General features: G+C 45.2%; 1 protein-coding gene across 1 annotated transcript in view; it reads left to right on the top strand.

The window, feature by feature from the left end:
• LOC124776013 overlaps window positions 1-22,600 on the top strand; it is a 215,470-nt gene extending 192,870 nt beyond the window's left edge. Inside the window, exon 3 of the mRNA XM_047250855.1 lies at window positions 22,415-22,600. Within this exon, the coding sequence (XP_047106811.1) occupies window positions 22,415-22,600 (186 nt within the window). The remainder of the gene's footprint in view (window positions 1-22,414) is intronic.
• Window positions 22,601-24,022: the final 1,422 nt, after the last annotated feature.

Here is a 24,022-nt window from a genome sequence, read left to right as displayed (position 1 = left end):
CGCTCTGAAGCACTATAGATGGTGCAGGACCTATACTATGGTTTATGAGACGCTCCAACACTGACGTAACTCATGGCAGTGAAGTTTTCCGTATGTGCCAGTCGATTGTATGACTTCAGTATAGTAAGATGGGTAAATGGGAAAACGTAACAGAATGACACGAGGCAGCTGTCGTGTTTAGAAGTACCCATGGCCGCGCCGTGAACAAAGTCGCCTTATCTGCTACAGAAGGCCGGTCGGTGTGGCCGAGCGGTTCTAGGCGCTTCAGTCTGGAATCGCGCGACCGCTACGGACGCAGGTACGAATCCTGCATCGGGCATGGATGTTTGTGATGTCCTTAGGTTAGTTAGGTTTAACTAGTTCTAAGTTCTAGGTGACTGAAGACGTAAGATGTTAAGTCCCATAGTGCTCAGAGCCATTTGAACCATTTTTTGCTACAGAAGAATACTGAAGATCAGATGGGTAGATTCCAAAACTAGTGAGGAGGTATTGAATAGAACTGGGGAGAAGAGGAGTTTATGGCACAACCTGACTAGAAGAAGGGATCGGTTGGTAGAACATGTTCTGAAGCATCAAGGGATCACAAATTTAGCGTTTTAGGGCAGCGTGGAGGGTAAAAATCGTAGAGGGAGACCAAGAGATGTATACACTAAGCAGATTCAGAAGGATGTAGGCTGCAGCAGGTACTGGCAGATGAAGAGGCTTGCACAGGATAGAGTAGCATGGAGAGCTGCATCAAACCAGTCTCAGGACTGAAGACCACAACAACAACACCAACAACAACAAAGCCAAATATTCAATTCGTTAATTACTGCATTTTACAAACCTAAATAAAAGTACACAATGAAGATGGGCGAAATATACTCAAATTTGTTACAGCATTGAATAGCATAACAGTTGTTTTTATAATAGACCAACTAGAACTGTCATAATTAAATGTGCTTATGTGCTTGTGTGAGTGCGTGTGTGTGTGTGTGTGTGTGTGTGTGTGTGAGAGAGAGAGAGAGAGAGAGAGAGAGAGAGAGAGAGAGCTAGAGAGAGTGAGTTTTAGACCGTCTGACCTCGAGGATGCACAAGTTTCTCGTATTCCAACAGAAGGAAAGCTAACTTTCCAAATATGACGGGAAATGGTGTTGATGAAATGGATGATGAGGCGTACCCAAAATAAGTAGCATGTGACGGTGACGTTGCTTAAGCCTTTTAGGAACGTAATCAGTGACGACGCGCTGCGTCGGAGATCTAGAGGAATCCAGCGTCCAAGTTTTATCGACGTCCGTGTTCCAAGCAGGCGGATATTGGCAGTGTCGTAGCGCCTCGCCCGTTGATGACATTCCCGAAAGGCAGGGGGCGCCGCGCAAAGGTAATTAGTAGCTAGATCTAATCAGAGAAGACTCCCCATTGATCCGGCGGCCGAGTTAATGACGTCACTCAGCATCAGTCCGTTGTTGATCCCGGCTTTTAGCCGGTAAATGGGCGCTACCGCCTGGCCCACTAGGCTAATTTGCAGTAGCCGGCGACGCCGCAGTCTGATAGCATGGCGGCTTGCTTCCACCGCGTCCACGCCCGGAACGATTATTGGGGCTCTACCACGTCTAGATCGGACTCTTTCGCTGTCGTACAATCAGTGTACCTGTCGATGGTGGCTGTGATTACGGGGCCGTAGATTTGATTCGTATACGGTCATACGTTCTAGGAACGGAAAAATTCTTCTCTTGGAGCACAAAAGGGCGAAATGTTCCTCTTTAAAAGACTCGGACAGAAAAGTGGACAACTAGTTGTCTCTGTGTTGTTTCCGCCTTCATGTGAACATATTCGCGTTTGTTTTACCACAGAAAGTTCTAAACCACTTTAACCATTCTCTTTTAGTAGTTAAGCCTTCATTCTCAGCATCTCCCTCTCACTGTCACTGTCTACACAGGGTGAATCACTAACTATTGCCAACAAGAATAACTCCGAAAGTATGATAGGAGCTGAAAAGCTTGTGGGACAAAATTGCATGGGACGGTATAGTTTGGTACTTACTTTCTGATAGCGGCTATTGAGACGAATCTAGTGATGTGTAACAGTAAGGTCTTTGAAGGTCAAAAAGGTAGCATGAACGTCCATTTCCAAAACGTGTTCGAAGTGATGACCATTGGTATCAATGCAGTACTACAATCGTCTCATCATGGGTTGAATGGAATTCCTTATCACATCGGCACTTACCGAAGCACATACTCTGACAATCCTCTCTCGTATATCGTGCAAATAGTAAATATTCGTCGAATACGGAGTATCCATCTAATGTGCCATTGACATGTAAACACCAATCGACGGTTTCGCAATACAACACTAATAGGAACGGGAAGAGTAGTATCGTCAAATCAAGCGAATGTGAATGATGTATTCCTTCGAAGAACAAGTCGATATGCTTCTCATTTACGGAGAATGCCAACGAAACTCAGTGAGAGCTAGAGACTTACACGCTGAAAGATATCCTCAATGTGCTCACCCTGCCGGCCGGAGTGGCCGAGCGATTGTAGGCGCTACAGTCCGGAACCGCACGACCGCTACGGTCGCAGGTTCGAATCCTGCCTCGGGCATGGATGTGTGTGATGTCCTTAGGTTAGTTAGGTTTAAGTAGTTCTAAGTTCTAGGGGACTGATGACCACAGCAGTTAAGTCCCATAGTGCTCAGAGCCATTTGAACCATTTTTTTGTGCTCACCCTACACGTCGTACATTTAAATATGTGTATGATAAATTGAGAACAACTGGATCTTTAACGCATCGGAAATACATCCGGCAAAGGAAAGTTACTATCGAGGAAACGGAAATTGGTACTCTTGCCACTGTGGTTCGAGATCCTTGCGTTAGTTCGCATCAAATCACAAGGGAATCTTGCATGAGGTAGAGTAATGTTGTTCCTGTTCTGCATCGCCATAAATATCATTCTTAGCATATCAGTCTCCACCAATAATTAACTGGTACGGATTGTATGCGTCGCACTGAATTCTGCCGATCGGGCCAACTTCCAATTCAGAGGGATGACACATTTATTAATTTGATTTTATTTACTGACGAGAATTCATTCACGAACCATAGAAATGTTAATTTGCGCAACATGCATTATTGGGCAACTGAAAATCCATGTTGGCTGCGGCAAGCTGCACACCAAAAACCGTGGGCGGTGGGATTCTCGAGGACAGAAGTATAGGCCCCTGGTTGTTTGTTTACATCTTTGGGCGGGTTTAGTGAGATCTATGAACAGTCAAAGGGACTGCGTCCGTGACACGATATCCACAGTCATCGTTTATCTCCACGAGTTCTTGAAAACGGAGTGATGCAAAACATTTTTTGATGTGTGCACATTCTTTATTCTCCCACGGACATCTACCGGTGTTTGTCGTTCGGCAGCCGAGAAAACAATAACGGCACGTTGGTCCTGTCTGGATGCATTTGCTAGTAACGTCGTCAAAGTTGACGTTTCCGCATTTATCGCATTCACGCAGCTCGGAGGGACAGGAATGTAACATTAATTTCTTTTCTACATGTCAGTACTTATATACTCGCATCGGAGTTACGCTACGTTGCAGCAATCCCCTCAAACGGAAACTTTTTGATCGTTCCTGCTGTTCCTGTGGTGTAGCAACATGTCTACATAATTTCACCGCTTACGATCGGGGCCGAGCAGCTGTTCGGCTCGAAGCCAGTCAAAACGTCAGTACTGTGGCCGCAGTAATGAGCGTGTCCAAAAGGTCATCTCGTGATTAGTAAAGGTTATGCGAAAGCATGCCGGCGGTCACAGACGGACCATCACATCGCAAGAGGATAAATATGTAGTCCTCGTGGCGAAATGGAACAGACGTCTCACGCCTTAGCAAATGGCTGGAGACATTGCAACTGCTACCACTACACATGTCTCTTTGTATATAGGCTGAAATGGCGAGTGAAACATGGTACCAAGGCCGGAAATGGATCTTTGATCTCATGGCTACAAGGCAGGTGCGCTAGCCACTTAAGTCACCTTGCACGGTGGTTCGCACAAGTGCGCGGATTACCCTGGCATGCCTCCTGCCTCAATCCAAACTGTCACTGCCGCTTCAGTTTACGTTAAGCAGGATACCTAGGTTAGATTTCCAACCTTGATACAAATTATCACTCGCCACTTCAGTCTGTGTACATAAAATCATACCTGCATGAGATCAGTAAATCCTCTCAAATTGTGCCATTTCATTTGTAATAGTACACTACTGGCCAATAAAATTGCTACACCAAGAAGAAATGCAGATGATAAACGGATATTCTTTGGACAAATATATTATAATAGAATTGACATGTGATTACATTTTTACACAATTTGCGTGCATAGATCCTGAGAAATCAGTACACAGAACAACCACCTCTGGCCGTAATAACGGCCTTGATGCGCCTGGGCATTGAGTCAAACGGAGCTTGGATGGCGTGTGCAGGTACAGCTGCCCATGCAGCTTCAACACGATACCACAGTTCATCAAGAGTAGTGACTGGCGCATTGTGACGAGCCAGTTGCTCGGCCACCATTGACCAGACGCTCTCAATTGGTGAGAGATCTGGAGAATGTGCTGGCCAGGCCAGCAGTCGAACATTTCTGGATCCAGAAAGACCGGTACAGAACCTGCAACATGCGGTCGTGCATTATCCTGCCGAAATGTAGGGTTTCGCAGAGATCGAATGAAGGGTAGAGCCACGGGTCGTAACACATCTGAAATGTAACGTCCACTGTTCAAAGTGCCGTCAATGCGAACAAGAGGTGACAGAGACGTGTAACCAATGGCACCCCATACCATCACGCCGGGTGATACGCCAGTATGGCGATGACGAATACACACTTCCAATGTGCGTTCACCGCAATGTCTCCAAACACGGATGCGACCATCACGATGCTGTAAATACAACCTGGATTCATCCGAAAAAATGACGTGCACCCAGGTTCGTCGTTGTGCACACCATCGCAGGCGCTCCTCTCTGTGATGCAGCGTCAAGGGTAACCGCAGACATGGTCTCCGAACTGATAGTCCATGCTGCTGCAAACGTCGTCGAACTGTTCGTGCAGATGGTTGTTGTCTTGCAAACGTCCCCATCTGTTGACTCAGGGATCGAGACGTGGCTGCACGACCCGTTACAGCCATTCGGATAAGATGCCTGTCATCTCGACTGCTGGTGATACGAGGCCGTTGGGATCCAGTACGGCGTTCCGTATTACCATATTTTGCTAACAGTCATTGGATCTCGACCAACGCGAGCAGCATTGTCGCGATACGATAAACCGCAATAGCGATAGGCTACAATCCGACCTTTATCAAAGTCGGAAACGTGATGGTACGCATTTCTCCTTCTTACACGAGGCATCACAACAACGTTTCACCAGGCAACGTCGGTCAACTGCTGTTTGTGTATGAGAATCGGTTGGAAACTTTCATCATGTCAGCACGTTGTAGGTGTCGCCACCGGCGGCAACGCTGTGTGAATGCTCTGAAAAGTTAATCATTTGCATATCAAAGCAACTTCTTCCTGGCCGTTAGATTTCGCGTCTGTAGCACGTCATCTTCGTGGTGTAGCAATTTTAATGGCCAGTAGTGTACTTGCACTTGGATTTCGGGCTGGATCCCTCATTTGCGTTCGAAGCTGAGGTGCTGTTATAGAATAGTCAGGATAATCCATACAATTGTGCGAACAGCTGTGACAAGATGGCTTAGTGGCTAGCGCCCTTGCCTAGTAAGCAGGAGACCAGGGTTCGATTCCCGGCCTTAGTATAAATTTTTACTGGCGACTTCAGTGTGTGTACGTAAAATCATATTTGCATGAGGCCAGTAAAGTCCATAAAATTTTCATTTCATTTGTACAAATGTCTCTGCCAGAACCATTTTGCTGCGATCGAGTCATGCTAATTGGTATGCTCAGAAGCCTGTAAAATGCATCCCACTTCAATGACGCCATCGTCAGAAAAGAGTTGGTTGGTGTAGGGAGCATGTTGGTTGGGGTCAGCAACAATAGTTCAGAGCGATGTTCTTCCACGATTACCGCTTCATTGTGGCAACTGATTCTGCCACCAGTTGTTGTGGAGAGAGAGGGCATGCGTAACTAATGGGGAAAGCTTATGGTGTGGGCGGGGATTATGCACAATGGCCGAACACAGCTGACTATCTTTGCGCAAGGTACTGTTACAGCACTGCGGTATTGCAGGGAGATTATTCTGGATCATGTCTTTTGTTTAGCGGTGAGGTAGGTCCGGAATTTCTGTTTATGGATGACAGTGTCAGCCTGCATAGGACCGCTGAGGGGTCTGACTCACTGGAAAGTGAAGATGATGGACGTATGGAATGGCCTGGGTGCTCCATGGGACTAAATCCTACGCGGGATGCTAATGGCAGACGTGTTTCTGAATGAACATCTCCCGGAACAGTACACGAACTGAAAACGCCTTGAGAGCGGAGTGGCACAATAATCCCCAACGACTACTCAACCGTTTGGTAGTCAGTATGAATAACAGATGCAAAATGTGCATTAGTACCCGAGAAGGGCATATTCCTTACTGACAGCCCGATATCGACATCTTTTCTGGGAGTCTGGCCTGTGTCAGACATGAATGGTATTTCAGTTACCTTGCTTTCCCAAGTTGTAAAATCTGTACCATTTTTCGTTATTCATGTACCACTCCACCTGTGTTACGTATGTAAAGTGTTTCGCGTCGTCTATCATTGGCTTTGATTACTCCTGTCCAACTACGCTTGTGTTCCTGAGCAACTGTCAAGCAGTGTACGAACCGGCAACTTACACCTGTTGTCAGAATAAACTGTCAGTTTCGATGCTTAAGTGAAAATTCACCTCAGGTTTTTATTAATTAATTGGTGAACAAGATACAATCGTGGAAATCAGGACGAATATTTTTGAAACACCCTGTGTTTTATTACATGTCGATATGGCGTTATATGAAGGCTTCACACACTAATTTATTCCACAGATGAAGTTCCTAAACCCCCGCCGCATGTCATACAGAAGGTCCGTATGAGAAACATGTTCGTACATTTTGTACGAACACTCTTAGCTAAGCCGGCCGGTGTGGCCGAGCGATTCTGGGCGTTTCAGTCCGGAACAGCGCGACCGCTACGGTCGCAGGTACGAATCCTGCCTCGGGCATGGATGTGTGTGATGTCTTTAGGTTAGTTAGGTTTAAGTAGTTCTGAGTCTAGGGGACTGATGAACTCAGATGTTAAGTCTGATAGTGCTCAGAGCCATTTGAACCATTTGATGAAACCGCCGTTGTGCCACAATCCTAGTGTTTATCTCGTGTGTCATGCTACTACAGAAGTCAGCTTGAACGTTCTGTTCCTTTGTATTGCCATTTTGTATGTAATACACTAAATTACGGGCCCATATCGTTAACGTCGATATGCTGCAAGATTTTGGAACATATATTGTGTTCGAACGTTCTGAATTACCTCGAAGAAAACGGTCTATTGACACACTGTGAACATGGGTTTAGAAAACTTCGTTCCTGTGAAACACAACTAGCTCTTTATGCACATGAGGTGTTGAGTGCTATTGGGGTTGTTTTGGGGAAGGAGACCAGACAGCGAGGTCATCGGTCTCATCGGATTAGGGAAGGACGGGGAAGGAAGTCGGCCGTGCCCTTTGAAAGGAACCATCCCGGCATTTGCCTGGAGCGATTTAGGGAAATCACGGAAAACCTAAATCAGGATGGCCGGACGCGGGATTGAACCGTCGTCCTCCCGAATTTGAGTGCTATTGACAAGGGATTTGACACTGTACCACACAAGCGGCTTGTAGTGAAATTGTGTGCTTATGGAATATCGTCTCAGTTATGTGACTGGATTTGTGATTTCGTGTCAGAGAGTTCACAGTTCGTAGTAACTGACACAAAGTCATCGAGTAAAACAGAAGTGATTTCTGGCGTTCCACAAGGTAGTGTTATAGGACCTCTGCTGTTCCTTATCTATATAAATGATTTGCGAGGCAATCTGAGCAGCCGTCTCCGGTTGTTTGCTGATGACGCTGTCGTTTATCGACTAATAAAGTCATCAGAAGATCAAAACAAACTGCAGAACGATTTAGAAAAAAATATCTGAATGGTGCGAAAAGTGGCAGTTGACCCTAAATAACGAAAACTGTGAGGTCATCCACATGAGTGCTAATAGGAACTCGCTCGGTTACCCTACAAATCAGTCTAATCTAAAAGCCATAAATTGAACTAAATACCTAGGTATTACAATTACGAACAACATAAATTGGAAGGAATACATAGAAAATGTTGTGGGGAAGGCTAACCAAAGACTGCTTTTTTGGCTCAAATGGCTCTGAGCACTATGGGACTCAACTGCTGAGGTCATTAGTCCCCTAGAACTTAGAACTAGTTAAACCTAACTAACCTAAGGACATCACAAACATCCATGCCCGAGGCAGGATTCGAACCTGCGACCGTAGCGGTCTTGCGGTTCCAGACTGCAGCGCCTTTAACCGCACGGCCACTTCGGCCGTCAATGCTTTTTATTGGGAGGACACTTACAAGGGAATGGTCAGACTTGTCATGCCGAAACATGTATTGCTTTTTTTAGCACTGTTATTTAACTGTGCAAAAGGTCCGTGTGCAAAATTGTAGCTGCTGACATGAACTGGAAGTCACCTAAAAAAAAATCACGAACATGGCTGTGTTTCCTGCTTGGCGCTTGCAGTGACGGCTGGCCACCCCTGGAAATGGCGAGTCGCGAGCATTGTGCGCATGGTCGGCAAGTGCGGCCGTCTTACTGCGGCGTTCACTAAAGAGGAATATCACTGCACGGTTTTGGTGGAAAGGGGAAACGAATATTCGTTTCTGTGGCAGACACGTCCTTTTAATTTCTGGTACGTATTTCGAAACATACCATCCTGAAACTGGTTAGATATGTGAAAGATGTTATGTACATGTTCATCTATACTCCGCAAGCCACTTTACGGTGAACATTCAATCTCCCCTCACAGGTGATGGCGAACCCTGTAAATGTTTTGCTGCTTGCAATGGAGATATACCACAGACGCCAAATGAAGCAATCAACAGAAAACACGCATGAAGACTATGTGTTGTGCGACATGGTTGTTAAACTTGTCGAAGAGCATGTAAATGGCGCAGACATGTGGCTAGAAGCGACTGAAACACTCGATATTGCAGACTGTGAATCTACAGACGGCGAAGACACCGACGAAAGTTGCAATCGTGAAGACTTTTCGAGTGATAGCGCCAAGTACCGTCATCAATTATCTCCGAAAGTAACACCATCAACTACAATTACCTTATCAGACAAGAAAAAGCGGTGACGTATTGGTTGAACGAAATTGGTAAGAAACGCCTACGTGTCAGTACTGTTCAAAATAAGTATCCCTTTGTCCGTTCTGAACGTGAATTGTATAGATGGAGAAAGGAAGTCGCTGGACGACTCAAGAGTCGACTGGAAATTGCGACGGAGATAAATGCGCGACGTTTTTAAGCTGTTTACCGATGCCAAACCAGTCATTTAGTGTCAGCGATACAACTTTGCGTGATTGGGCGTTGGAGATTGCCAACGCGATAGGCGCTAAAGAATTTACAGCTTCTCAAAGTTGGATTAGTCACTTCAAAAAATCACATAAAATTGTGGCAAGAAAAATAACAAAATTTGTATCGAGAAACAGGTCGGAAAATGAAGTGACCCAAATCGAAATGATAGAAGCTTTTCTTACGAATTCAAAAAATAAGGTCGCTAGTTTTAGTGAATCGTACGTGTACAATGCAGATCAGTCAGGTTTTCAAAAGGAATTGCGTGCGAAAAGAACACTGTCATTCAAAGGGGAAAAACATATAGAGGCGATTGGGCAGTCCACGACTGCACTCACCCAATCATACACTATAATGCCCATAATTAGTCTGTATGGTTCATTGCTGCCTAAACTATATGTGTGTCTTCAAGAACCAACTGGACTTTTGGACCACGTGTCAAAAGAACAATGTTCTACGCAAACAATCTTGTGGTAGACGCATCGAAGTCTGGAAAAATGGGAAATGAAAACGTTAAACTTTTGATGGCTCATGCTTTTCTTCCGTTCTGCGGGAACAAATCTCTTCGCCTTCTAGATTCGTGGTCAGGTCATAAAAGGTCTTATTCATTAAAAGCTTTATTTCGAGCCCACCCTGACAAAGAAGTAGAGATACTTCAGATTCCACCCGGCACGACGAACATAATTCAACCTTTAGACAGAGAATTTTTCCGTCAGGGAAGGCATTTTACAGAAAGCTAACAGAGAAAATTATTGTGTGCAGATCACTTCAATTTCCTGTCTGTCACCGTGACAATATTCTCAAGCTGCAATCAGTAGTACATTATCAATTTTCCTCCCCAGGGTTTCAGAATTTGATTAAATATACGTGGCACTCCTCGCAATATATACTGATACTAGGCCTGATTCAATCCTAACACCAGCCCAGTTTTGTCTACGGACATCTAACAACGTCTGTGATTCGCAGGGCTGTCATATGTCGTCTTTGCTTGTATGTTCTTGGTCCACAAAAAAACTAAGTTTTGAACATTGTATCAATATTTCGCATTTTTGCGGTAATTACAAGAAATAAAATTTGGACGTGTTCTAAACCGTATATTTATTTGTGTCTATTTCATAGCTATTTGGAAAGAATGTTGTAGATAACATATCAGCCATATTTGTCAACGAATGTTTAATTATCATACGATCGCTTTCACTGGGGGAATCAGCTCTCACTGCTGTGGCAAGAGAGCGGCGCGTAGCTAGTCACTAGATGGCGTTGGTATAACGTAGCGAGAGAGGTCAGGGTTGTACAAGGGGCAGTTATAAGTGCGGAAACCATGCGACAATAATGTCTTACTTCATAAGATTGGTTCAAATGGCTCTGAGCACTATGGGACTCAACTGCTGAGGTCATTAGTCCCCTAGAACTTAGAACTAGTTAAACCTAACTAACCTAAGGACATCACAAACATCCATGCCCGAGGCAGGATTCTAACCTGCGACCGTAGCGGTCTTGCGGTTCCAGACTGCAGCGCCTTTAACCGCACGGCCACTTCGGCCGGCCTTTCATAAGATTGTTTACAGACTTCCAGGTCATGTCAGCAGCTAAAATTCTGCATACAGACTTCTTGCAATATTAACTCACAGTGGTAAAAAAAAAGCAACACAGGTTTCGACATGACAAGTCTGACCATTCCCTTGTTAGAAAATGTAACAGACCTACTAAGGAGACTGCCTACACTACGCTTGTCCGCCCTCTCTTAGAATATTGCTGCGCGGTGTGGGATCCTTACCAGAAAGGACTGACGAAGTACATCGAAAAAGTTCAAAGAAAGGCAGCGCGCTTTGTATAATCGCGAAATATGGGAGACAGTGTCAGAGAAATGATACAGGATTTGGGCATCATTAAAAGAAAGGCGTTTTTCGCTGCGACGGAATCTTCTCACAAAATTCCAATCACCAACTTTCTCCTCCGCATGCGAAAATATTTTGTTGACACTGACCTACATAGGGCGGAACGATCACCACAATAAAATAAGGGAAATCAGAGCTCGTACGGAAAAATATAGGTGTTCATTCTTTGCGCACGCTATACGAGATGGGAATAATAGAGAATTGTGAATGTGGGGGCGATGAACCCTCTACCAGGTACTTAAATGTGATTTGCAGAGTATCCATGTAGATGGTTCAAATGGCTCTGAGCACTATGGGACTCATCATCTTAGGTCATAAGTCCCCTAGAATTTAGAACTACTTAAACCTAACTAATCTAAGGACACCACACACACTCCTGCCCGAGGCAGGATTCGAACCTGCGACCGTAGCAGTCCCGCGGTTCCGGACTGCAGCGCCAGAACCGCACGGCCACCGCGGCAGGCGAGTATCCATGTAGATGCAGGTGTACACTCCTGGAAATGGAAAAAAGAACACATTGACACCGGTGTGTCAGACCCACCATACTTGCTCCTGACACTGCGAGAGGGCTGTACAAGCAATGATCACACGCACGGCACAGCGGACACACCAGGAACCGCGGTGTTGGCCGTCGAATGGCGCTAGCTGCGCAGCATTTGTGCACCGCCGCCGTCAGTGTCAGCCAGTTTGCCGTGGCATACGAAGCTCCATCGCAGTCTTTAACACTGGTAGCATGCCGCGACAGCGTGGGCGTGAACCGTATGTGCAGTTGACGGACTTTGAGCGAGGGCGTATAGTGGGCATGCGGGAGGCCGGGTGGACGTACCGCCGAATTGCTCAACACGTGGGGCGTGAGGTCTCCACAGTACATCGATGTTGTCGCCAGTGGTCGGCGGAAGGTGCACGTGCCCGTCGACCTGGGACCGGACCGCAGCGACGCACGGATGCACGCCAAGACCGTAGGATCCTACGCAGTGCCGTAGGGGACCGCACCGCCACTTCCCAGCAAATTAGGGACACTGTTGCTCCTGGGGTATCGGCGAGGACCATTCGCAACCGTCTCCATGAAGCTGGGCTACGGTCCCGCACACCGTTAGGCCGTCTTCCGCTCACGCCCCAACATCGTGCAGCCCGCCTCCAGTGGTGTCGCGACAGGCGTGAATGGAGGGACGAATGGAGACGTGTCGTCTTCAGCGATGAGAGTCGCTTCTGCCTTGGTGCCAATGATGGTCGTATGCGTGTTTGGCGCCGTGCAGGTGAGCGCCACAATCAGGACTGCATACGACCGAGGCACACAGGGCCAACACCCGGCATCATGGTGTGGGGAGCGATCTCCTACACTGGCCGTACACCACTGGTGATCGTCGAGGGGACACTGAATAGTGCACGGTACATCCAAACCGTCATCGAACCCATCGTTCTACCATTCCTAGACCGGCAAGGGAACTTGCTGTTCCAACAGGACAATGCACGTCCGCATGTATCCCGTGCCACCCAACGTGCTCTAGAAGGTGTACGTCAACTACCCTGGCCAGCAAGATCTCCGGATCTGTCCCCCATTGAGCATGTTTGGGACTGGATGAAGCGTCGTCTCACGCGGTCTGCACGTCCAGCACGAACGCTGGTCCAACTGAGGCGCCAGGGGGAAATGGCATGGCAAGCCGTTCCACAGGACTACATCCAGCATCTCTACGATCGTCTCCATGGGAGAATAGCAGCCTGCATTGCTGCGAAAGGTGGATATACACTGTACTAGTGCCGACATTGTGCATGCTCTGTTGCCTGTGTCTATGTGCCTGTGGTTCTGTCAGTGTGATCATGTGATGTATCTGACCCCAGGAATGTGTCAATAAAGTTTCCCCTTCCTGGGACAATGAATTCACGGTGTTCTTATTTCAATTTCCAGGAGTGTATTTATTATAACTCATGGAATGCGGAATGCTTCTTACCCGAATGAACGGAAACATTTTCAGTTAGGGCGACGGAGTGCACCCAGTCTGGAGTAGCGCAGTTCAGTGCTGGCCTTTGCTACGCTGGTGTGATCCCGTATAGGAAAGTAACGAGGTCTTAGCGTGCTGAGGTCTTGTGCCCTGCGGGAGGTTCGCGTGACGAAAGCTGGGAGCGGGGCTCTCTCATCGGATAAGGCAGGACAAATGCGCTCCTGTGACCGCGCACACGAGCCTTCGCCAGGGGTCACGTCTTTTGTGGCGATAATCAGGCGAGAGAGGCCTTTGATGGAAAAGGGGAGCTTTTCCGTTCAGGACACACTCAGACTCATGATCTACTTTAATCAACACTTCTTTAAGTCCTACGTTGTGTCAAATACTCATATTACTGATTTTCATTATTAAGAAGAATTACACTCGAGTGCGTCCTTTGAAATGGCAATTAAATAAAATAATTAGTTGTACTAGCTGAAAAAATTTAATCGGAAGTGTGGTGCGTTACTATTTCTTTTATTTTGATAAAGTATAAGGGGCGATCAAAAAGTTTCGCTTTTTCGACCTTGCCGCATCGTATATGCAACCTAGGGCGACTTCGATGCGCGTATATAAGCAGCGACATGTAGACAAGGGATTAGTGTGGCATTCCTGTCTCTTTGACGTGCATGCGGTAAATGTGGGAACGTGAATGTGGTGTGCGTACCGTAAGACCTTCGGTACACACACCATCAGATTATTTGACTTGTCGCTCTAACGAAGTAGACGAGTGTCAGCAATATGTCTCGTGGTCTTATTGTGGCGTGTTTATCTTCTGCTGTTAGGTCACACGATAGAAATGCCACTTGCATGCTTAGAGTAGCAGATTGACGGTGACCAACTTTAAACAGAACTTGATTAATTTTCACCCACATTTATTAAAATAGTAACAAGCATAAACCTTACATAACTTGATTCTGGATGCTATTTACAATTGACATTCTGAAGTTCCTTTGGTCGTGCTACGTTAATCTTCTTCTCACATATCTCTGATACTTGACAAAGTGTCTATACATTTCTCTGCATGGCTATGTACAGGAATATGATAATCTTATTAGGCGCAGACTGAAACTTGACTATAGACTGGTACAGACAAATGCAGACTGGTACAGACTGGTGCAGACCAATGCAGACTAATGCAGACTGACTAATCGGAGGTCTGTACACTCGTTATAATACCTCGCGCGTTCATGTATCACTGCGCGAGTGTGATCCGCGAGGAGAAAAGTTTCTACGGTAGCAGCAATCTCAGTGGCTGCGTTACATACTAACACGCGGATCGGCGGAAGCAGAATTTGGTCCGTCTCTATGGCAGCGCCATCTCGTAGTGCGGAGACGGACGAGCGCTACGCTTGCGCTGTTGTGCTTAGCGGGGCGCGCTCTATTGGGAAAGTTGTGTACGCGCTGACTACGCGGAACTATGTACACAACAGTGAACTACGGCGACGTTGTTACCAATTGCGCCCAAACAGGAAAAGACGTGTTGTTCTTCTTTTGTTGGCTGTCGAATGACAGACCCCAGTAGACATCTACCGGAGAGTGAAGAACGCCTATGGGGCAGCATGTCTACCGAAAACAACCGTTATGGGAAGGTTCGGCAACAGGTGCTGCTTCACGATAACACACATCCCCATATCGCAAATGTCGCAACGCAGAAGTTACGGCAACTGATGTGGAAGACACTGTAGCACCAACCCTGTAGTCCTGGTCTCTTTTTGATCGCCCCTTGCGTATTTGTTGAATACGATCTTGAGTTCATGGTACGACATTTCTATCAAGAACATGATAAATAGGGACGAAAGATGATTCGAACAAAAACCGAATATCTGGTAATGAATAGCGATCCTAGATTTGAAGTACGCACCGTTAATGGAGTAATTATGAGACTGACCGAAAAATTAAAATATTTGGAAGCATATCTTGAGAAAAGTGTGTTTAGTGTACAGAAGTAAAACACAGATTACAACAACACAGAGAAGTAATAAGCTGTTTGAATATTTTTTTTTTTTTTGTTTTGGTGGGAAAAGAAAATTTCCAACAACGATAAGAAAAGACTGAGTAGGCTAAATAATAAGCTGTTTGAATATTTTTTTTTTGTTTTGTTTTGGTGGGAAAAGAAAATTTTCCAACAACGGCAAGAAAAGACTGAGTAGGCTAATGGATGCTCTGTGGATCAGAGCAGTGGATTTAACGAGGACCAATAGCTGTGGAAATAGATTATTTGTGAAGGAATGTCAGAATATCAAGAATCGAGAATAACCTACTGGTGAACTAAAAGCTAGAATGACGATAAATGAATCGGTGATAGGACTGAAAAAAAATCATTAAACTGGTACGAACATTTCTTAAGAACACCAGATCATCGCTGATCAAAGAAAATTTTTAAAGCAAAACCACCTGACAGATGGAAACCATGATGTTCTTGTAAAGACAGTATCAGAGAAATAATGGTGCATCGCTCTATGAGCAATGAGGTTACCCTGAACAGATAGGCTTGGCAGAAGATAACAGTTATACAGAAAAATAATAGTGTTAATTACTTTTGCAGCAATTAATTCTGTGTAATAATAGTAATTAATATAATAGTTATGGACCACAGCTAGACTTATTTACAAAAATTTACTCCAAAACTACAAATACATTTCTATCACAAATTCAGTCGGGAAAGGAAATTATCGTATGTCTATGTTATTAATGAAAATTTCCAAAGTAAAATTTATCGCTTCGTATCCGATTCTTTAAAAAATGTGGGTGTCAGAAAAGGCGATGGTTTATCACCACTTCTTTTACAGCATCTTCGAACAAAAGATCTGAGAATTTGGAATCACAAACTTAAATACCACAGAATGTTTCCACTCATGCTGGAAAGAAGGAATAAAAATGAGTTACTAGCATTCACAGATGATTCTGCCGTTTTCGCATAACTGCTTGAGGTAATGCCTAGTGCATTAACTGGAACTTTAGTGTGTTAAGGAATATTAACACTTAACAAGATCTCTCATCGTAAAAGAGGAGGAGATCTTGCCGACAGTGAATTGGAAAGAAGGCAACAAAAACCATGTTAAATGAAAGAGAGGAGGAGCGAGAGATACGTCTGGCATCACAACGGAAGAGAATGAAAAGACTAAGAGAAAATTTAATTGATGAACAGCGAGATGAAATTAGAGAAGTTGATCGAAAACAAAAATGAATCGCACACATCTGCATTATGAATCGCAGTGCATCTGTAGTATGAATAGCAGTACGTCTTGGGAAGTTCCAGTAAGTCTCGAACGATACATTCCGAGTGGATACTTTTGGCCTCCTCTCTTTCGTCAGAGGGGACCAATGGCTTGTGAAGGAGTGTAGGTTACAGATTGTATGGGAAGAAATAAACCCTGACATATCTAGAGGACCCGACTGTTCGGGGCATTTAAAGCCTAGTCCACACCGGAACAATGTTGCGTGTCTTTGCTGCGGGGCTGCGTCGATTCAGTTCCTCGCATCTGCTCAGCAGTAGCCCCACAATAAAGTCTTGTCTACACTACGGGGCCAGTGCCGCTCGAAACGCCTCAGGAACTAGCCTATGAGGGTCTATTTGTGTCACTTTTACTTCTGATTAATAAAAATGCAGATTGTGACTCCATAACACAGTGGAAGTTCGTTTTTTAATTATAAGGGATTCTTCAGCATTGTGTTTGCTGTAGCTGACGCTAATTACAGTTTCATATGACTTTATGTGGGCTGTTAAGGACGAATTTCTGGCGACAGAGTCTTTAAATATACAACGCTCCATCAAAAAAAAAAAAAATAGTGTAGCACCGGCTTTGCCTCAGCTCCGCCATTGGCTGGGAGAGAAAATCCTGTCCCATACGTGTTTCCTTTGTTACGAAATTTTATGAAACCAAATCCTTGCTAGAACAACCAATCACTGTCACGTGCTGATAGAATATTTAGTTACCAACTAAGTCGTTCAAGCCACATTCTGAAAAAATTTTTTGGGATGTCGGCCGCGAAATTTCGGATGATGTGAAACCTATATCACTACAAACCCAGTAAAGTGGAAACGGCGATTCTTGAAAGTACCCATTTGCATCATTTTTGGGATGCCGTTCAGAAACAAATTACACTCTATCTGGCACTTACGAAAAGGAAGATTCTGCCGGGAACTCCATACATCGAGCGTGACTATTAGAACTACAAGAATGGCGACTTCTAGTGCTACGAACTATACCGAGGAGATCTTCAAACAAAGAACAGGAAATCCGAAATGAATGTGGAGATTACTTTGTATCATCTGAAGGTTGAATTTATTTGAAAAAAAAAATTACTTTTTCCTAATCTTCGTTCTGTTACTTATAACAATACTAACTGTTATTTGAAATTCATAACAATTATTAATTTCATTTTATCTTACTTGATGTCATTCTGCATCACTGCTACGACTTCCTCTTAACTGATTCACAGATAGGGAAGATATGAGGGGTTCACATCCAAACCGTGAACATTTTTAGAAGCGCTTTCTACTTTCCTCTAATTTCTTGAGTTCCCACCGAAAATGACTTTTCAGAGAGTGACTTTTTTCTATTTTTGCTATTAAAACGCCTAACTTTTCTGACAGACATTTCAATGCATGCCCTCGGTTGTCGCGGTTTCTATATCCCTTTCAGATCTGATGTTTTTCTAGAGGAAGGAAAATTTTTCTTTGTTAATGCTCTTAGGTGATTTTTCAATGATTTTAGATGCAAGATTTGTACAAAAATATGTACTGGTTTTCAAAACGTACTTTGTGCACTTGGCTTCATTTTATGGACTCAATGACTACTATAAAATTCTCTTTTGTGATGAATACATGATCATTCAATAATTATCATGCAAAATACCAGTATTCAATTATACAGGGGAATATAGAAACCAACCACATCCATGTGTTCTGGTGGTAACTAGCTTATGTGCAGTGCTGTGCACTATTGTATTGACATGCTGATATTTTCATAGTGATGTCCAACAGCTGGTAGCACGTGCATATGATGGAAATTCGTAAATGTGTACTTCAGGTTTCTATTGAGAAAAAAAGCCTCTGTTGCAACGACGAGACAGTAAAAGTTAACGTACACAGTTGCAGCCAGAGGGATATTCAGTATGTGTGATGTCCCACTAGCAGTTGTTCATTTGAAGATCCTCAATTAGTTTCCGTAATCCACAAAATGGTTCAAATGGCTCTGAGCACTATAGGACTCAACTGCTGTGGTCATAAGTCCCCTAGAACTTAGAACTACTTAAACCTAACTAACCTAAGGACATCACACACATCCATGCCCGAGGCAGGATTCGAACCTGCGGCCGTAGCGGTCGTGCGGTTCCAGATTGTAGCGCCTTTAACCGCCTGGCCACTCCGGCCGGCAATCTACAAAATGGAAAATATAAAATACGAGGCCAGTAGACGACGACAATGACACTGTCGACTACGTGCCAGATTGAGCCAAACTTATGCCGAACGTGTGCACACAGAGAAGCCTGTTTCGATTTGATTCATATTTTGTATCACTTTAGACCCGCCACAAACTCCTGGGAGATGGGAAAATGTTGCGGGTCTGAATCGCAACAGTGCCAATCCGCACTCGATTCGGCCGCATAAAAGACGCCCAGCACAAACAACGAGTGCGAGGTTGCAAAGGGCCCACATATTGCCTACCACGTAACCACAATATTGACTGCTAATGGCAACAAGGGCGGGATTGGAGTTTTCCAGTGGTGAGCACAGCGTGAGACTATAGACCGTAGTTGAACTGCTTAGTCGACGAGTAACTCACAGCAGTGCTACATTGCCAGTGGTGTTGATACAGAGGAGTGCAATTGCAAAGATAAACAAAGCAAGCATTGCATTGTATCAACAACAGCTGTTGCCAAAGTTGACATTTCGTCAAAAAGGAATGAAAGGAATTTTGCAGAGTGAGAAAGAAATGGCAGACGAAATATCTGTTGATTGCGATAGAGGACGCTCCTGTGACAGTCGCCAATGCGCATGAGTTTCCTCGCCAATTTTTGCTATAAAGCCGACACCGTGAACTAGAACTCGCCAGAGGCAGACACTCACTCGAAGATAGCTGGACGGTTGCCAGCTGAAATGTTGTGGCAAGAAGTCAACATGATCCGGCTGCAATCTCGAAACTTCATAGAACTTGACGATGCGCAGCAACTGCGGAATCGGTCCGAAAATTTGTAGTTGAGATAAACGAATTTATCCCACCGTTCAATAAGTAGTTTGTTTTCAACTCCGACCAGCTGGGATTTGAAGAGGGAATGCATGTCAAAGGAACCCTGGAAATCAGAGGTGCCTAGAGAATAGTATCACGATCAATTAACATCAATGCCTTAACGCATTATGCCGACTGTTCATTTGGATGGTAAATTGATTAGAAAGTTAGTTATTGTGCTGCGAGAAGTTGCAGGTGCTTTGCCCCATGCGATTCTTTCTCGTGTGTGTGATCTTGCAAGGGCAGCAGAGCATATTTACGTCACAGCAAGGAAAAGTGGGAAAATGGTTGTAAGAGAACTATAAAACTGTGGTATGAACACTTCTTTTGGCCTATAGCTGACCAAAGATCTTGCTTTTGCTTTATTTTGGTCTGCATATAAAAGTCATTCTACTTTAGAGCAAACTATCCCTCCTGAAAAATGTGTTACGTTGCAGTTTATACTATCTGGAACCACTGGAACAATTGAGCCTCCGAATTCTTTTTCCCGTGCCTATAAAACATATCATCGCGATATTTGCAGCTACTCCTTAAAGGATAGCCAGTTTCACGATACGCTCCACGACAAATTGTTTCGCATTCGGGTGCATACCATCAAATTCCATCAGTTCTCATCACCCTGTTACACCAATAAGATTCTATATAGAATAAGATTTTCACTCTGCAGCGGAGTGTGCGCTGATATGAATCTTCCTTGCAGGTTAAAACTGTGTGCCGGAGCGAGATTTGAACTCGGGACCTTTGCCTTTCGCGGGCAAGTGCTCCACCATTTTTTTTATATCATTTTGTTTGATATTGTTCGTTGCATGTGTTCGGTGCGGATGTCCCATGACACCCGTTCAAGTTCAGTGTTGAGCCGTTGACTCAGTTTTTTTATTACAGAGGGCAGCTAACCCTCTGACCGAACACGCTGAGCTACCGTGGTGGCATCCAGTTGAGCTAACTAAGCCCGTCCTCAAAGCTTCAATTCTGCCAGTACCTCGTGTCCTACCTTCCCTAGTTCGAGTTTCGGTCCGGCACACAGTTTTAATCTGCTAGGAAGTTTCATGATTCTATATAAATTCTTTAGAACTGGAGACCTGGCTGAAAGTCCAGCACGATTTGTAACTCCCAAGTAATTGGCATTTGATCTTTATGGTGAGATACTTCGTAATCACTGTGGTGCGCAGTTTTTCATTCGGTGTACCTGGTGCAAGTTAATCGTTTGTTTTGAACATTGAGTGTCGACGGTGTCCATTTTGTGAAGTGTGATACACACATCCCATAGAAGTTTGATCTCTGTACCCCTCTTCCCAGGATACTACACTACTGGCCATTAAAATTGCTACACCAAGAAGAAATGCAGATGATAAATGGGTATTCATTGGAGAAATATATTATACTAGAACTGACATGTGATTGCATTACCCAGAACAACCACCTCTGGCCGTAATAACGGCCTTGATACGCCTGGGAATTGAGTCAAACAGAGCTTGGATGGCGTGTGCAGGTACATCTGCCCATGCATCTTCAACACTATACCACAGTTCATCAAGAGTAGTGACTGGCGTATTGTGACGAGCCAGTTGCTCGGCCACCATTGACCAGACGTTTTCAGTTGGTGAGAGATCTGGAGAATGTGCTGGCCAGGCCAGCAGTCGAACATTTCTGGATCCAGAAAGACCGGTACAGGACCTGCAACATGCGGCCGTGCGTTATCCTGCTGAAATGTAGGGTTTCGCAGGGATCGAATGAAGGGTAGAGCCACGGGTCGTAACACATCTGAAATGTAACGTCCACTGTTCAAAGTGCCGTCAATGCGAACAAGAGGTGAGCGAGACGTGTAACCAATGGCACCCCATACGATCACGCCGGGTGATACGCCAGTATGGCGATGACGAATACACTCTTCCAATGTGCGTTCACCGCAACGTCTCCAAACACGGATGCGACCGTCATGATGCTGTAAATACAACCTGGATTCATCCGAAAAAATGACGTGCTGTGATACAGCGTCAAGGGTAACCACAGCCATGGCCTCCGAGCTGATAGTCCATGCTGCAGCAAACGTCGTCGAACTGTTCGTGCAGATGGTTGTTGTCTTGCAAACGTCCCCATCTGTTGACTCAGGGATCGAGACGTGGCTGCACGACCCGTTACAGCCATTCGGATAAGATGCCGGTAATCTCGACTGATGGTGATACGAGGCCGTTGGGATCCAGCACGGCGTTCCGTATTACCATATTCTGCTAACAGTCATTGGATCTCGACCAACGCGAGCAGCAATGTCGCGATACGATAAACCGCAATCGCGATAGGCTATAATCCGACTTTTATCAAAGTCGGAAACTTAATGGTACGCATTTCTCCCCCTTACACGAGGCATCAAAACAACGTTTCACCAGGCAGCAGCTAACATTGTTTCTATCATAACTTTTAACACAACACTTTCAAACGAGTCTTACTGAAGACTGAGCTTGCGACTTCACACTCCAGGGGTTCCGAGTGAGTCCCCCTGTGGTCTGGTTTCTACACGACCAGTCACCTCGCGCGGTGTTGTACGTGCCCTGAATAGCAACTTGTCAGTACTGCTACAGCTCTCGTAAGCGATTTCGGTATTGTACTTAGTCTTTTCCGCTTCGCATTAGAAGACTGTTAACGGCGCTACCAGCTGTGAGTGTTCTTTCGCCGTACGGAATTTAGTATGGCGACCCAGCTACTGTGCGCTGTGCCTTCGCGGCCGGCTGTAATGGACGTGTCCTGCCTGGGTGTTGCAGAAGACGCGTTACGGAGCGGAGGACCAGCTGCCGCCCCCGCCGTCGCCCCCGCAGCTCAAGGAGCTGTCCTCCCTGGACGGTGTGCCGCGGCCCACCCCCACCGACCGCCTCCACAGCGGCGACGGCGTCGTTCTTCGTGACGCCGCCCTGCACCAGGTCAGTACCACCTCTCCCTGCTCGCGTTAAGGGTGCACTCGGCGTCCTATCTTGCAGTGCTACATTTCCGATAATGGTGACCCTTTGTCAGAGCTTATTAAGAACAAGGAGTTAAAAAAAAGTGTGTGAAATCTTATAGGACTTAACTGCTAAGGTCATCAGTCCCTAAATTATCCTAAAGACAAACACGCACATCCATGCGCGAGGGAGGACTCGAACCTCCACCGGGACCAGCCGCACAGTCCGTGACTGCAGCGCCTTAACAAGGATTTCAAATTTCCAGCATATCTATAGCACTAAAAGGCGAACTCGGTGCAAGGTGCACAGTACCAGCTGCCGGTCGGTGTGGCCGAGCGGTTCTAGGCGCGTCAGTCTGGAACCACGCGACCGCTACGGTCGCAGGTTCGAATCCTGCCTCGAGCATGGATGTGTGTATTGTCCTTAGGTTAGTTACGTTTAAGTAGTACCAAGTTATAGGGGACTGATGACCTCAGATGTTGAGTCCCACAGTGCTCAGAGCCATTTGAACCAGTGCCAGCTACAGATTGCGTATCTAACGACTTCCAGTGAAAGCAATACTTTGGATTTAGTTTTTCATATAATTATTGACCGAATTTAAAAATTTAAGATGTGTCGTAATCTATTCATTAAGCTTATGTTAAAGGTTTATCTACTAACTCGACCGAAAGTCCTAAGAAATTCTGGTCTTAATGTTAATTCAGTAAACGAATCGAAGCCATCTGTTCAGTCACTCTGTAACCAGAACGACACTGAAACTGAGCATACACCGAAAAGGCAGAGATACTGAACGTCTTTTTCCAAAAATGTTTCGCAGAGGAAGATCACGCTGTAGTTCCTCCTTTAAATCGTCACACGAACTACAGAATGACAGATATCGGAAAAAGTCCCCAAGGGACAGAAAAGCAATTGAAAATGCTCATGAGAGGAAAGGCCATTGGAGCTGACTTCGTGTCTATCTTTTTTTTTTAAGGCATTTGACCGGATTGATGCGGCCCGTCACGAATTCCTCTCCTCAACTTCTTCATCTCACAGTAGCAGTTGAAACCTACGATATCGGTAATGTGCTAGATGTGTTCCATTCCCTGTCTTCCTCTGCAGTTCTTACCCTCCCTCTTGCGCCATGAAAGTGTCGTACCATCCTGTCTCTTCTTCTTATTAATGCTTTCTATATATTCCTGTCCTCACCGATACTGCGGAGAACCTCTTCATTCCTTACCTTATCATTCCACCTAATTTTCAACACTCTTCTGTAGCACCACATCTCAAGTTCTTCTATTTTCTTCTGTTCCGGTTTTCCCACAGTCCACGTCTCACTGCCGTACAATCCTCCGCTGCAAACGTACATTCTCAGAAATTTCTTCCTCAATTTGAGACTTACGTTTGATGTTAGTAGACTTCTCTTGGCCAAGAATGCCCTTTTTACCCTTACTA

Source organism: Schistocerca piceifrons, chromosome 2, assembly GCF_021461385.2.
Source record: "Schistocerca piceifrons isolate TAMUIC-IGC-003096 chromosome 2, iqSchPice1.1, whole genome shotgun sequence".
Classification (NCBI taxonomy): Eukaryota; Metazoa; Arthropoda; class Insecta; order Orthoptera; family Acrididae; genus Schistocerca; species Schistocerca piceifrons.
Note: the sequence above shows the minus strand (reverse complement) of the source record. Positions and strands in the feature narration are given on the sequence as shown.